Below are 13,666 nucleotides of genomic sequence, written 5' to 3'. Positions count from 1 at the left end.
GGCTTTGTCACTCGGTACCAGACAGGAATTAGCTTTCCAAACATAACCCTCAGCCTAATTCCTCTGCAAGCTCTTTTATGCCAAGACATTTCTGGGCTTGATCCCAGAACCTTGTCCTGTGGGGACCAATTAGCAAAACACCATGAGGGTCTCAAAACAAACCCTGCAGGTGGTGCAGAGACCACAGGAGGCAGCTGCAATTCTTCCTCTTACATCCCTGTGTCGTGATGGATCGATGCAGTGTTATCCCTGTGATGTAACTGTCCTGATGGTGGTGCTTGAGCCATGAGAAAATTATGTAAGTAATAATCATTATGTAGATTCCTGCAACTTCTTTCATCCAAGTGTTCCAAAGCTCTTTAAGCTCAGTAATTAAGATTCATAAACTGTAAATTGCATAAAAGGTATATGGGGATCTTTTCAGGGCTGAGATGAAGCCAGCTCTTGGGCAGGATGTTGCAGCTGATTGACACTCTATAGCAACTGCATTTTCTCTTTTGCTATTATTTTTGTTAACTGACGCTCTTTGATGCATTTTGGTACATGTGCCCAGAGGCTGGTTGGAGGATAATGAACTATTATATATGTTTTTTGCATAATGAATGGAATTATTTACTTGGCACATAACCTAAGAGGCTGGTAATAGACTACAATATTCAAAAGGTGAGTAAATTTGAAAGAATGGGATGACTCAGGGAACACTAAATTAACATCCTCTGTCAAAAAAGTTTGCACCCAGTCCTCTACAAATACCCATAGTAACTGGTAGTATAAAGAGAGCCCTGATAGAACCAGCCTGATTCTCCAGTGCACTGCATGCAGATTTCTCATGTCCATGTAGCTGTGTGTGGTGGAAGGGTCTGTTTCACAGATGAAGCTTTAGGTTTCAATTTATATGTTGGGGTTGAAGCAGGATGCAATGTCTGACTGAGCCCTGGTCTGCCAGGCTAAGATGCAGTTTGTGGTAAAATTCCCATGGGAGTTTGTATTTTGGACCCTCTTTCTGACCTTACATGTTGATCTTTTTTCTACTTATATCTCTGATGGTGCTCCTCTGGCTGAGCAGTGGCAGAAGGAGGCATGATTTCTAACAGGTTTATTTAGCTATGCATATCTGCTTCAAGCCAAGCAGACCCTTCCATGCTGGAAGATGCAGCCTCCTGAGGCTGCAAAGTGATATTCCTACCATCAGTAAGGGGAGGCTGTGAGAAACCTGGCCCACTGGCAACATGGTTTTGTGGTGGGTATATCATAGGCATCCCCTATCACACTTGATGAGGAAGAGCTTCTGTGTTGTAATTAATTTTCAAACAGCAGCTCTTTTTCCAACCTGTCAAGGTCTTTGGGATAATTCAATTATCTTTGCATCAGATTCTAGCTAATTGATGAAAACCTCAAGCTATAAGTATGTTTGGCATGGAGTACATTTCCTCCCTTTTTGGAGATGTGTGGAAGGGCTGAAGCTCCAATCCACAGCTAAGTCACTCAGCCTTGGACCCCAGAGATCTGAACTGGAAGCATGAGTAACATCAGCTTCTGGAGTTTTTAACAGAACAAGACAGTTTAATTATCTGAGCCATCAGTTGAACTATGACTTCAAGACATAGGTTGGCCAACATCAGAGAAGCTGGGGAACACCTCCCTAAATTAAAATACTCAAAGGATTAAATAAAAGCCTCACTGCCTCGTGATTTTTCCCTCTCCATAGCTAGAAAAATAAACAAACTTTAATATTTGAAAAGATCTAAATGGGATGCTCTTGTTTGGACAGAATTAATAAAGCAGAACAAGACTTTGCTGATAGCTTGGTGTCTTTGATAATGAATCACAGGGAACTGCTCTGCTCAGTTGCAGCATTTGGAAAAACACAAATGTAACAAATTATGTTACAGGCCATTGCCATTGCTCACATCTGTGGGATGGTCTGTTCATTTATTTACATGTATTTGCATGATGTTGGGTTTGTATCTCATTTATAGACTTCTTGCTACTTTGGGAATACAAATAATAAAAACTATATGGCTATGGGCATTAACAGCCTCAATCTTACTCTGGAATCAATAATAATGTCCAAACTATATAAGGAGTCAAAGATGCCTTTGTACAGAAATTTAACACAATCTTAAAAATCATATATTCTAAACATTGCCATTAGCTTTATTAAAACTTACAGATTATTATTTCAAACACATAATTAGATATTATAGACAGACTTGCAAAATAAGCAATACAAACACTGATCACTAAGAATCCAAGAATTAATGGTGGGGGAGAGTGGTAAAGGTGAGGCACATACATATAATGGTGTACCACAGGATGCTGGGGAAACTGTAAAATTGAGAAGACACAACTGATACCATTGCAGGAGGGGTACTCCCAAACTGCAATCACAGCAGCTGCAATTACTGACTTGTATTTTTATTCTTTTCTTTTTTTTAATGGGAAAACAAGTGGCTGCATGCACAGAAAATTCATTACAAGTTTGGATGTGGCTGACCTCAGTCCATTAGCCGCAATGGGAATGGGAGAGTTGGTGCTGGCTTCTCAACTGTGCTGAGGATTTCAAAGAAGAGAATTATCCCATGTCCCAGCCTGGAAAAAAATGAACTGATTTTATTAAAACATTGTAATCCCTCCTTGTCTCCTTCCACTGAGCCCATGCCTGAGAAGGAAGGTTTGTTCCTCTTTGCCTGGTGGCTGGGCACAAGTAAGGGCTGAGGAGTTTCTGTTTGACTTGCAGTGGGTGGGTTAATACCTAAACCTTGAAGTGTAATACAGGAGAAAATGGGGCAGAAAGAAACCAAAAACCCTCACTCCCAGCAAAGGTGTTGGTGACCTGCTGCTGCTGAGCATCTGCTGGGCAGCGAGCTCCAGGGAAGGAGCACTGAGCAGGAAACGGCAAAGCACCAGCGTCTGCAGCTGCTCCCCAGCCCTGCCCCTGCTGCAGGCTGCTCCTCGCAGGAAGCAAGCCTTTTATGCAGGGCTTTCGTGCCACTCTGGAATTATTCTGATTTACTGAAAACAACCCGGGGTGCTCCTACCTCCAGTCTGTCCAGCTGGTGCTGCCAGTGCTGTGTGGAACTCACCTCAGACAACCTTCCTTCACTTCACAGCATTCTTCCCAATTTCTTGGCCATTGATGGGTAAATACTTGAATGAAACCATGTTACAACATAAATCTAAAACCATTAGAAACCATCTAATAAATAAATAAATCTAAAACCAATCTTAAAACCATTTTCTGTGCTTTTCCATGTATGGTCCCCCCACTTTTGTTTTCTAAATGTCCCAGAGAGTGTGAGAAGAGATGTGGCACAGGAGAGCAGTTGGGTGTTTCTGCAAACCAGGGATACCAGGGACAAAGTTGAGTGTGATTTTGTCCCTTAAAAACTTGCCTGGAAGTTACAGCACAACAAGCACCCACACTTTTAAATGCAAGAAAAAGACACACTCACACCCTGCAGCTCTAGTTAAGCCCCAGCCATTAACGGCAGCATTTTACCCCGGGCGTTTTATCCGTGAATTCAGGTGTAAGTGGTGGTTATTTCCATCGCAGCCCCTGCCCGCAGTCTGGGCGCACACCAGGAGGGGGTGCCAGCCCCCCGGGTCTGCCGTGTTCCCGGGAAAGCCAGGCTCCGGCTCCGAGCCAGCCTTCCCCGAGGGCTGCGATTAAAACACCCCACGCACACCCCAGATCCGAAAGGAAAGCTCTGTTGTTTTTGACCAAAAGCTGCTCAAATACCTCTAACCGTTCCAGAGGTATCGGCAGTAAGTGCCTGCAACCCGCCTGAGGACAGCAGGGCAGGATAAATCTATTTTTTGCTCCACTTAGAAAAGAATCCGGCTCTTCTGGCTTGCGGCTGGTTCCGCCAAGCCAGTTGAAGGGAGGTTCCGGGGGGACAGCTTAGCTTCTGGAGATGGAGAAATCCCCGTAAGATCTGCGAGGCAGAAGCATGAGATACCAGTTGATGCTGCAAAGCAACTGGGAGGTTTAGCGGGAATAAAACCTGGATGATCCATGAAGTTTCAGAATGACTGTTATAAAAATTCAGCTGCACTGGGAGGCGCAGCTTTGATACCTAAAGTAAGTCCAAACCCCCGGGCAGCCGTTCCGCCTCGCTCTCCGCTCTGCCTTTAACGCTTTGGAGAAACCTGCGGGATTAAAGGACGGAATGCATAGTGCTCAAACGAGGAGACCCCGAGTGAGAAACCTCCCAGCGAGGGGCCGGGGTCCCGGCGCAGCTCCTCGGGCCGTGTGCGCCTTCCCCACGGTGACACCCGAGAAATTCCCGCAATCCCGCAGCCCTCACGCGCGTCCCTATCCGGGGAAGCTGCATCCGCGGGGCCGCTGCGTCGCATCCGCGGACACCGCGGTGGGAGTTAGAAACGTTAACGATAACGGCAGGAATAAAATGACTCTTTAGGGGCCGCTCCGCAGCTGCGAAAACGGCGGAAAAGCCCCCAAACCGTGTGCGCAGGTGAGGGGGCGCCGCTCCCGGGGCTCCCCCCCCCGTCCCCGCCCGCCGCGGGTGTCGCAACCGCGCCCGGCCTCAGCCGCGCCCCGCGGGGAGGGGAACGGGGGGCGGCGCGCAGACAGCGCGCAGGCAGCGCGCAGGGGGCGCGGGCAGCGCTGCCGGCCCCGCGCCCGGCCCCGCCGGCCGGCCCCGCGCCGCGGCGGCTGCGCGGCCGCGCTGCGGCGGCGCCGATGCTGTCGGTGCCGGTGGCGGGCGCGGCGCGGGGCGCGGGCTCCCTGCCCCGCCGTCGCACCATGTGCAGCGGCGTCGGCTGCTTCTGGGCGCTGCTCTCCGCCGGCCTCCTGGCCGCCTGCGCCGCCGCCTTCCTCTCCCCGGCCTGGCTCCTGCCGCCCGGCCGCGCCGCCGCCGGCTTCGGTTTGCTCTGGCGCTGCGCCGGGCCGCCCCGCGGCTGCCACGGCTCCACCGGCCCCGGCGGCTTCGGAGACATCCCCTCTGGCTCCTGGCAGGTGAGCGCCCTCCCACCGCGGCGTCCCCTCCCCGGCTCCCCTGGGCTCCCCGGCATCCCCTGGACATGTCCCAACCTCCCTGGCATTGCCCCTCACCTCGTCCCCTCCCCGGCATCCCTGCTGCCCGTCCCTGGGCTCCCCGGCATCCCCCCTGCCTGCCTTGGGCTCCCTGCTGTCACCCCATCACCTCCCGGTAGCCCCCCGACGTGCTCTGGGCTCTCTACCACCCCATCTCCCTGTCATCCCTCCCACATCTTCCCTGACTTGCCCCAGGCTCTCCGGTATCTCTCTGTCCTCCTCATCTCCTTAGGTGCCTGTGTCATCACCTCAGCATACCCTGTTCTGAGCCAGGCTCCCCAGCATCCCCTCATTCTGTCCCTCAGACCTGCCCCATCATCACTGTCCTGCCCTGAGCATCTCGAGCATCCTCTGCATCCCCCATGTTGCCCCTAAGCATCTCTTTCATCCCTCATTCTGTCTCCAAGCATCCCTTTTATCCCTTGCATTCCCTCAGATCCCCTGAGCATCCCCTCAGCAAGCCCTGGCTGTCCTGTGGTCCCTATGAGGCCACATCCCTCTTCGGGATGCTTGGCCACGCTTGGGGTGCTGTATGGAAACCTCCTGGGCACCTTTGTGTCACTGTGGTGACCAGTGCAGCCCAGGTGTGGCTGTGGTCCACCTCCAGCCATGGCCCCGCAGGTCTGACCTGGCCACCCTGCCCTGCTGGGGCTTCAAATCCCTATGACCTGCATGGGTGCGCAGGAAGGAGTCGGAAGGAAAGCAGGAGAGGTTTGGTGCTCCCTGGTGTGGCACTGAGCATCACTTGGTGGCTGGGTCAGTTAAGCGGGAGGGAGCGGGGAGGTGGCTGAAACTGCTGCCCCTGGGACATGAGGATCCAGAAATGGAGCCTGGATGTGGGGGACTCTGGCCATTCCCCTGCCTACCAGCTTGGGTGATGCCCTTGAGAGGTTTTAGGAGGGAGGAGGCCAAGGCCTCCCATAGCCTGTGGGGCCTGGGGTTGCTGTGATGTCCTGCAGTGACAAAAAGCCACCTGTCCCCACTGGGTGTGCATGGGGACCACAGAAAGCCCAGCCCGGCATCCCACAGCCCACATGCCCCTGCCCTTCTTCCTCCTCCCCTCTCCTTTCCTTTTATTCTTAGCTTCTTACCCTGAGGTTGCGAATCTGATTTCACTGCCACTGCTCAAAAGACATGAGCTTTGACTTGATCCGGGTTGCTACGTTGCAGAAACCCCCAAACAAGGGCTGAGTCCCTGAGAGGTCGTGGCTGTGCCCAGCAGAATGGTGTCAGGAGTTGAATTTCTCTGCCTGCCATGGAGCTGCGCTGTTATCTCTCCCAGGACACCACGTCTGCATGTGATCGCTTACATCCTGTCATGGTCCTTAAAATTGTCATTAAAGCCAAATATTGTGAATTGCAAAGAAAAGAACTGGCTGCACACAATCCTTCCTGTTTATATAAAAACGTGCAGAAGTGCTGTCGTTTCCATAAGCTGGCCTTTGTTCAGATGTTTTTGCAAATGTAATGCAGCTAAACACTTCCAAGTAATAACAAACTTTAAAGATAAGAATGAAGCTCAGCAGTGACTCATTTGAACAAGCTTCAGCTACACACAGCCTCAGCCAGCTAATAGCCTCTGAAAACACTTCAGATCCAGAACACAGTATAAAGCAAGGCCTCTGAGCTCCTGAGCTTGGGCTGTTGTAGGAATGAATAATATTATGGTGCCAACTGGAGTTTACAGGGGATTTTGGTGACACATCCTCATCACCTTTATTAATTAATCACCACCCAAATAATTAATGAACAACAGTGCAGTCTCCTTCAGGGGAAAGCGCTCCCTGACCAGCTTTCTGCCGTGACGAGGATGAGAAGACCTGTTGTGATGGTTATTTGATGGGGTGGAATATAATAAAATATCCCTGACAGCTTTGCTAAGGCAGGCAGCAGCTTTGGCTTTCCTGCATGAGCAGCCCTTGGAACCCACACGCCTCAGTGCTCCGAGCAGGGGGAGCTGAGTGCTGTGAGCCCTGTCCTCAAGTTCAAGCAGGAGATTCTTTTTGGAGAGATAGGGAAATTATGGCTCTTTTTTCTTTGCTTTCAGAACTTGTGACATTCATTTCCAATCTTTCAAGCAATCTTGGGGGGCAGCTCCTTCTTTAAATGAAAGCCAAGAGCCTAGTGTGGACAGGAATCCAGGAGCTTTTGAAAATAGCCACCAGCTTTTTGCTGGAGAGGCAGAGGCTAGTGAGAAGGGAGGGAAGCTGTGGTTGGGGGGGGACAAAGGAAGCAAAAGCTAACATGAGCTCAGGAGCTTTTCAGGCTTGAAGCTGGTGGCACATCTGGGAGGATGCTGACAGCATACCTGGAGAGGATGCTGAGAGCACACCTGGGGAGGATGTCCACCTGCACCACACAGGGAGGGGGTGGGAGCAGGCAGCAGTCAGGATGTCCATCCCCAGGGAACCTTGTTCTTTTTGTTTCCTGCAAATGTGCCCGTTTACCGTGTTTCCAATGTTTCCCTGTTCAAATGCGCTGAAGGGGTGGGGGAGCGTTCAGTCCTGCAAATGATCGTTAATGCCAGTTGTGTGTTTGCACTTGGGGGATTATGTTAATCATGCTACAAATGATGCTTTGAGTCATGTCTAGAGGTTAATTAACATGCCTTTCTTCTCTTAAGAGGGCCTTCATGTCTGCTTAGAGTTGCTGGCTTTTTTCTGCTTTCTCTCATAATTACTTTGTAGCTGTCTAATATCATGGGTACCTTTAATTTAACCCTGCCAGTGCTCAGGCTGCTGAAGCTTTGCACCGTGCTCAGCATCATGATGGTGATTTGATAGGATGGAATATAATAAAATATCCCTGACATCTGGAGATGTTGCCAGGCTGAGACCTTGCAAGAGCTGAGGGGAAACTGGAGAGGATCTGGCTGGAGCCAGGTGAGGAGAAAGGATGGTGGTGGTGATATTGCCCAGAGGCCACAACCGATTTATTAACGAAGCCCTTACACTGACAATTAATGGAAAGGAGGATCTATTGTGGGAGGACTTGGAGCTGTGAGGGCTGGAGGTGCATCCTGAGGGGTGCAGGCACTGCAGGGAGAGGGGGTGGCTCTTGGGAGGCCAACTGGTAGAGCTGGGTAAAACAGGCGAGCTTTTGAACTCTGAGCTGCTTCACTGCATCTCACTACTTTTCTATTTTTGGTGCCAGATCACTGTGTGCGTGCAAAATAGTGTTTTTTCCTGAGCTAATTTATTTTTGCTTTCAGTGGGAGCATTTGGCTCATGGGTTCCCGTCTCAGTGCTGCACTTCGGAAGCTAGTGCTGCTTCATTTCAAATTTCTATTTTTATTTTTCCAGAGAGTCTCCAATTATTTTCAGGCTTTGCCAAGCATATAATATAAAATAACAAAGAAGCTGATCCACCTATGGTGTTCGGGTTAAAACCACATAGACCATTTGCCTATGAAGCCAGTGATGCCCTGCTGGCGCAGAGCACAAAATAACCTGCTCAGGACATGGGGAAAGGCTTTGCATGGCCCCTGGAGTTCCCTAAGTGGGTCTTTCCTGGTTTTTGCCCATAGCAGGACTTGAGAAGATTCAGCAAAGCTTAATGAAAATGGACAGTAAACCTGCTTACCTTGCTGAAAGGTTTCATAAACCTCCATTGATGGTTTCTTGCTGCGTCACTTCAGTGCTGGGTTCCTGACATAATCTGAGGTTTGCCCGGTGGGGACAGGTTTGTGGAGCTACGCAGCAGCCTTGTTCCCAGTGAAAAGCACGCGGGGTGCTCCTAGAGATGGGAAGATATTTGGAAAATCCATCACTCCTAGCATAGGCTCTGGCACAAGGGAGGGCTGAGTGTTTGGGAGTGCAATGTCATTTAAGCAGGGAGCCACGTGTGAGACTGGCTCTTGGGCAGTCTGATCTATCTCTGGGGGCCATGTATCAGGCCAGCATGTTAACTTGGGATTATCAGGAAATCAACTTCTAGCTCCTCATCCTAAGAACTTCCCAAGAGAGCAGATCCTTTGCATCTTACTCTGTCTACCAGTCAGTTTGAATTTTAATTGCACTTATATAGCCTTGGCAAGAGGTGTAAGTGCTCAGCAATTCCTGAAATCACCATCTTTTTCTTTAGGCATATTACCTTGCAGTAGACTATCTCCCTTCATTAGCCACCCAGAGGTTTTTGACCTACATGAAGAGAACAGAAAATACCCAGTGTTGGGGAAACTTGTAATTCCTGGGCTCTGCCCCATGTTTCGGTGCCCACATAAGCAAACCATAATCAGGACTCACTGACCAGTGAACCTGCTCACCACTAAGCTGGGCTGAAATGGGTGCTGAGGCAGGACCAGTTTATGGATGGGCCACAGAAGATCAAGTTGATTGAAAATACAGACTGCTCTCAGGATTAATTCTATCAATCAACTCTGTTCTCAAGGGGAGACGGAAGCTGCTTTGCTTAAACAAAGGTATCAGTCACAGTGTCACTGCTTGGGCTGTGGGGCCAGGGGCTGGGCAGCAGCCAGGGATTAACTGAGATGTGGCCGCTCATGACAGTGATGACCAGTTCATGCTGGGCCACCTGCCTACAAACCTGCTCAACAAACAGTGAATCCTGAACCCTGCATCTTAGGAAAGGCCTTGCATTTCCCCTTTGTGGGGCTCAGAGTCTGGCAGGGACATGGCAGGGACATTTTAATGGTAGGACATTCCCTCCATCCTCTTGAGACTGCAAGTCCCATTCCCTTTGGGCTCCTCTCCACTGGCTTTGTAAGGAAAAGCCAGATGGGAGAGTTTTGTGACCTGCAGGGTGATCCCCAGCCCAAGACAATGAGCCCAGCTTTGCTGCCAGCACCAGGAAAGGGCTTATCCCAAGGAAGTATAACAACAGAGTGTGGGTAAGAAGGTCTGATCTGGTACCCAGCAACAGTGACAGCACACTGCTTGCTGGCTAATTAAAATTTCATTAAGTTGGTTCACATCCCTTGATGGAGGTCACAGGCACATCATTGATGTGCTAATGTCTTACTTTTTCCCTTTTTTTTCCTCTTTCACCACTATCCATCATCCTTTTAGATAAAGCAGTGCCATTAGGAACTGCTTTCCAGCATCCCCAGATGCAGCGGCACTGGAAGAAAGACAGCCATAATTAGTCAGACATATTATCTGTCTCTTATATTCTTCCTAATTAAGAAAAGCCCCCCTTTTTTTTTTCCTTGAATCAGTTTGGGCATTAACCCCTCTGGTGTTTGTGTTGAATACCCTCGTTAGCTTGGAAGTGGAAAAGTTACCTGGAAGGTCAGGACTGGATGAGCTGTGTCTTGTGGGGGGTTTTGCTGAATTTTGTAAGTGGGCAGCTAAATCTGGGCTGGGGAGAGGTACTTCCCTATGTGTGCTGTGGTGCTGGCAGGTACCCATCAACCAAATCCTTCATTTGAAGGGGAAGAAACAAGGACTGGAGCCACCTCCCCAGCAGCATCATGCTTGGGGCTCTGCATTACTGCTGGGCTGGTTTGGGGAGGTTGGATGCACTCCCACTGGATAACTCTGGGCACTTCCCAGTGCTGTTGGGCAGGGGACAACATGTGCTTGGGAGCAAGATGGAGAGGGAAGATCAAATAGGAAGGCGAAAGCTCTCAGATGGCGCTGAAAGGAAGGTAATTGCTGGGGAGGAGAAGATGAGGACGTGTGGGATCCTCTTCCTGGCCGTCGCTTTAATGCCGACCAGATGGCGGATGTTTGTTTGTGACTTGTGTGGGGGAAATACGAACAAGCTGCAAGGCTTGATCCACCCACGCCTGTGCACGCAGCATCTCCTGCAGAGGCAGGCGCCTCACTTGTGTCCAGGTGGATATTCCTGGGTTTTACCCACCTTTGTCGAAGGAGAAGGCGCTACTGTTTTGGGTGCAGCACAGTCTTATCCAGTGTCAAACTCACCAGAAGGCATGGGAGGAGCAGAGGAGCTCGCAGCCATGAGGTGCTGCTACCAGCAGCTAGCAAGGGAGCGCGGAGTCCTCATCGAGTGCTGGCGTGGATGAAAGACAGCTTTGCTGCTCCAATGCTGCTGCTGCCCTGCAGATAGATACCAGTCTGAGTATTCGCACCGATCCTTTTCAGCCCTCTTTTATTTGTCCTTCAACAGGCGCTGGTGACTGCTCCTCCTCTACCAGGAGCCATGCAGCAGAGCCAGACTCAGCTGCCAACGTCTGCATCTGCTTCCCAGCATCAGCCCCTGGTCTGGCCTCCTGGGTCCTTGTCAGCACTGCTGCAAACCCCAAAGCCCAGGTCCCCACTCAGCACCCAAATCCAGCACCAATTTCTTTTTTATCAAGGTTAAAACCCACGTTGTCCATTCAGTTTCTGCCTTTCCAGGTATAGCACCATCCAGTTTAACCCCAAAACACATTCCCTAAATGAATATTTAATCACACAGAGTTCTGATGAGAAGGGACTGCATGTAAAAAAAAAAAAAGAAAATAGTTTGATTACTTTTGCACCTTCTTCTCTTACAGTTGATTTTACACAGCCAATTTTTCCCCAGCTTATTCAGGGGAAAAGATCTTAGAACTTTTCTGCCTCAACAGGTAGCCCAGAAAGCCACACACACTCCGACCTTCACTCTTTTGTATTTTTACTTAGCCCATAGCTTTATTTCCTACTTATTTAGGGTATTTACTTTCTGTCCCCATTTGCAAAGATGCTTAAGCACTTGAGAGAGGCTGAAATACACAAGCAGTCTGTAACCTTGCCCTCAGACTACTGCTCTGGGTACCATGGGGCCCCATCCAGGATGGCAGCGATGGCAGGAGCTTTGCCAACCTGGTTTATCTCTGCCAAGCTGAACACTAGATACCATTTCTCAGCACTAACTCAATGGACCAGACAGTTTTTTTTCCCTTTGCCCTTTTCACTTTAAACTGTAAAGATCATGGCTGCTGGTTTCAAAAGATGAGTTAACTTTTAAAAATTCTCATTAGGGATATTAAGTGATTCTTCCCAGGATGATCATTGTGTGACATTTTAATTTGGAGGGGTTTTTCTTTTGGTGAATGAAACAGCATCCTCAGCAGATTTATTGCTTAGTGAATGGCATAGTCATGGCATGTGTCAGACGTGTAAAATATTAAAATAATGGGTAGGGGATTGTTGTTAATCAGAATTTATCACGCCACATAAAGGCATATTTACAGTCCCACCAGGGGACTATTAATTTGTTTGGGGATAAACAATTAATCTCCCTGGGAGTGGGAACAGAAAATCTGACAGGGTTTTATGTCTTTTCCCGGCATGGCAGAGGCAGGATAGCTCACAGCCCAGGGCTGCTGGGCTCCCCAGGGATCTCCCCTGGTGCAGACATAGGTCTGCAAAGCATGGGGAGAGGCAGCCCACCAAGCAGCAAGGTCCTGCTTCTCCCTGGCTGGTTTTCCACTGGAAGCTGTGCTCTCTGCTGTGATAAATGGGCTTTTTCCTTCCCCTGCCTGAGCTGGGCCCTCACAGATGGCCTCGATGCATCCCGTTTGTTTCCCTCCCCATCTATTTTGGGTTTCAGCCTTTGCATCCTGTTTCCTGCATCCTTTCTGCTCAAGATGCAACAGGCACAAACAGGGAGAAGGGAGGGAGGTGCTGCGCAGTTGGAAGGGGTTTTAGCTCCTACTGTTTGGTACCTTTGCTCCATGGACTTCTTCAAACTTAAGCCTTATTACTTTTCTTCAGAAGCAGCTGTTTGATCTGCAGGTGTGACTCCAGTACAAGGTAGGAGCAGTTGGGTCAATTCCCAGGCAAGGAATTTGAACCTGGAAGGGTTAGGACAAAACAAAAAATTTCTGGTTTACAAAAGCATATCCAGTGTTTTGGCAGGTAATGAAGGGGAAGAAGTTAGGGAAGTTCTTAGGGAAAGAAGTTCATACCTTGTGTTCCAGCAGCTCTAGCTATGGTGAACCAGTGTAATGTAGGAGCCAGACTAAGACCACCAGCTTGCCGCAGGGTCTCTTGCCATCTGTCCTGAAGAGCCCCGTGCCTTTCTCTATTGCCACCTATTCTGGGGCAGCTGCACCACTGCCGTCCCTTGTGTCCCACAGCAAAACTGCTTAGCTGCATTACCCCTTCTGCCCCCAGAGCTGCCCAGTGGTTCTGTGGCTCAGCTTTCCTGGTCCACATGGCAGAAAACAAACCTCACTGTTTACCTGCACCTCTTGCCCACACAAATTTTAACACATTTACTCAAAATGAGAACTTAATTCCGTTTGCCATGGCCTGGTTGGATTTGGTCATTTTTTGGCCACCACTGTGCACATCAGGGTGCTGTTGGTCCTGGAACCCCACAGTCCTGCTGCTGTCTCTAGGAACCCTGACGGCAGAACCTGAACCAGACCCAGCTCTTTTTTCAGTGTCACACACACCTGCACCCATTCTGTTTGTACCTTTTTTCTTGGCACTATGTCCTCGGAAACATCTTTGCACCTTTCTGTGGGGTTTAGCAGCTCATAGGTTGTTTCCAGCAGGAGCTGTGAGTTTTTAAGGGATTTGCACTACCATAATTAAGAAGAACGTGGATCATTAAAAATAATATGCTTCACACAAGAGAGGAACAAGCCTGCTTCACAAGACCCCCTTCTGCTGAAAAATTCATCGCTCTAAATAATTAATGGGCCTCGTG

The 13,666-nt window shown here is 49.5% G+C and overlaps 1 protein-coding gene across 1 annotated transcript in view; it reads left to right on the top strand.

Annotated features, from left to right (window-relative positions):
• The first annotated feature begins 4,539 nt into the window (after positions 1 to 4,539).
• The window catches only part of LOC115602077 (transmembrane protein 211-like), a 61,685-nt gene continuing 52,558 nt past the window's right edge, over positions 4,540 to 13,666 (top strand). The window contains exon 1 of the mRNA XM_030472836.2: positions 4,540 to 4,981. Within this exon, the coding sequence (XP_030328696.1) occupies positions 4,706 to 4,981 (276 nt within the window). The 5' untranslated portion in view covers positions 4,540 to 4,705. The remainder of the gene's footprint in view (positions 4,982 to 13,666) is intronic.

This window comes from Strigops habroptila (genome assembly GCF_004027225.2).
Source record: "Strigops habroptila isolate Jane chromosome 13 unlocalized genomic scaffold, bStrHab1.2.pri S16, whole genome shotgun sequence".
Classification (NCBI taxonomy): Eukaryota; Metazoa; Chordata; class Aves; order Psittaciformes; family Psittacidae; genus Strigops; species Strigops habroptila.
The sequence above is the reverse complement of the archived record's forward strand: the minus strand, read 5'-3'. Positions and strand labels throughout refer to the sequence as shown.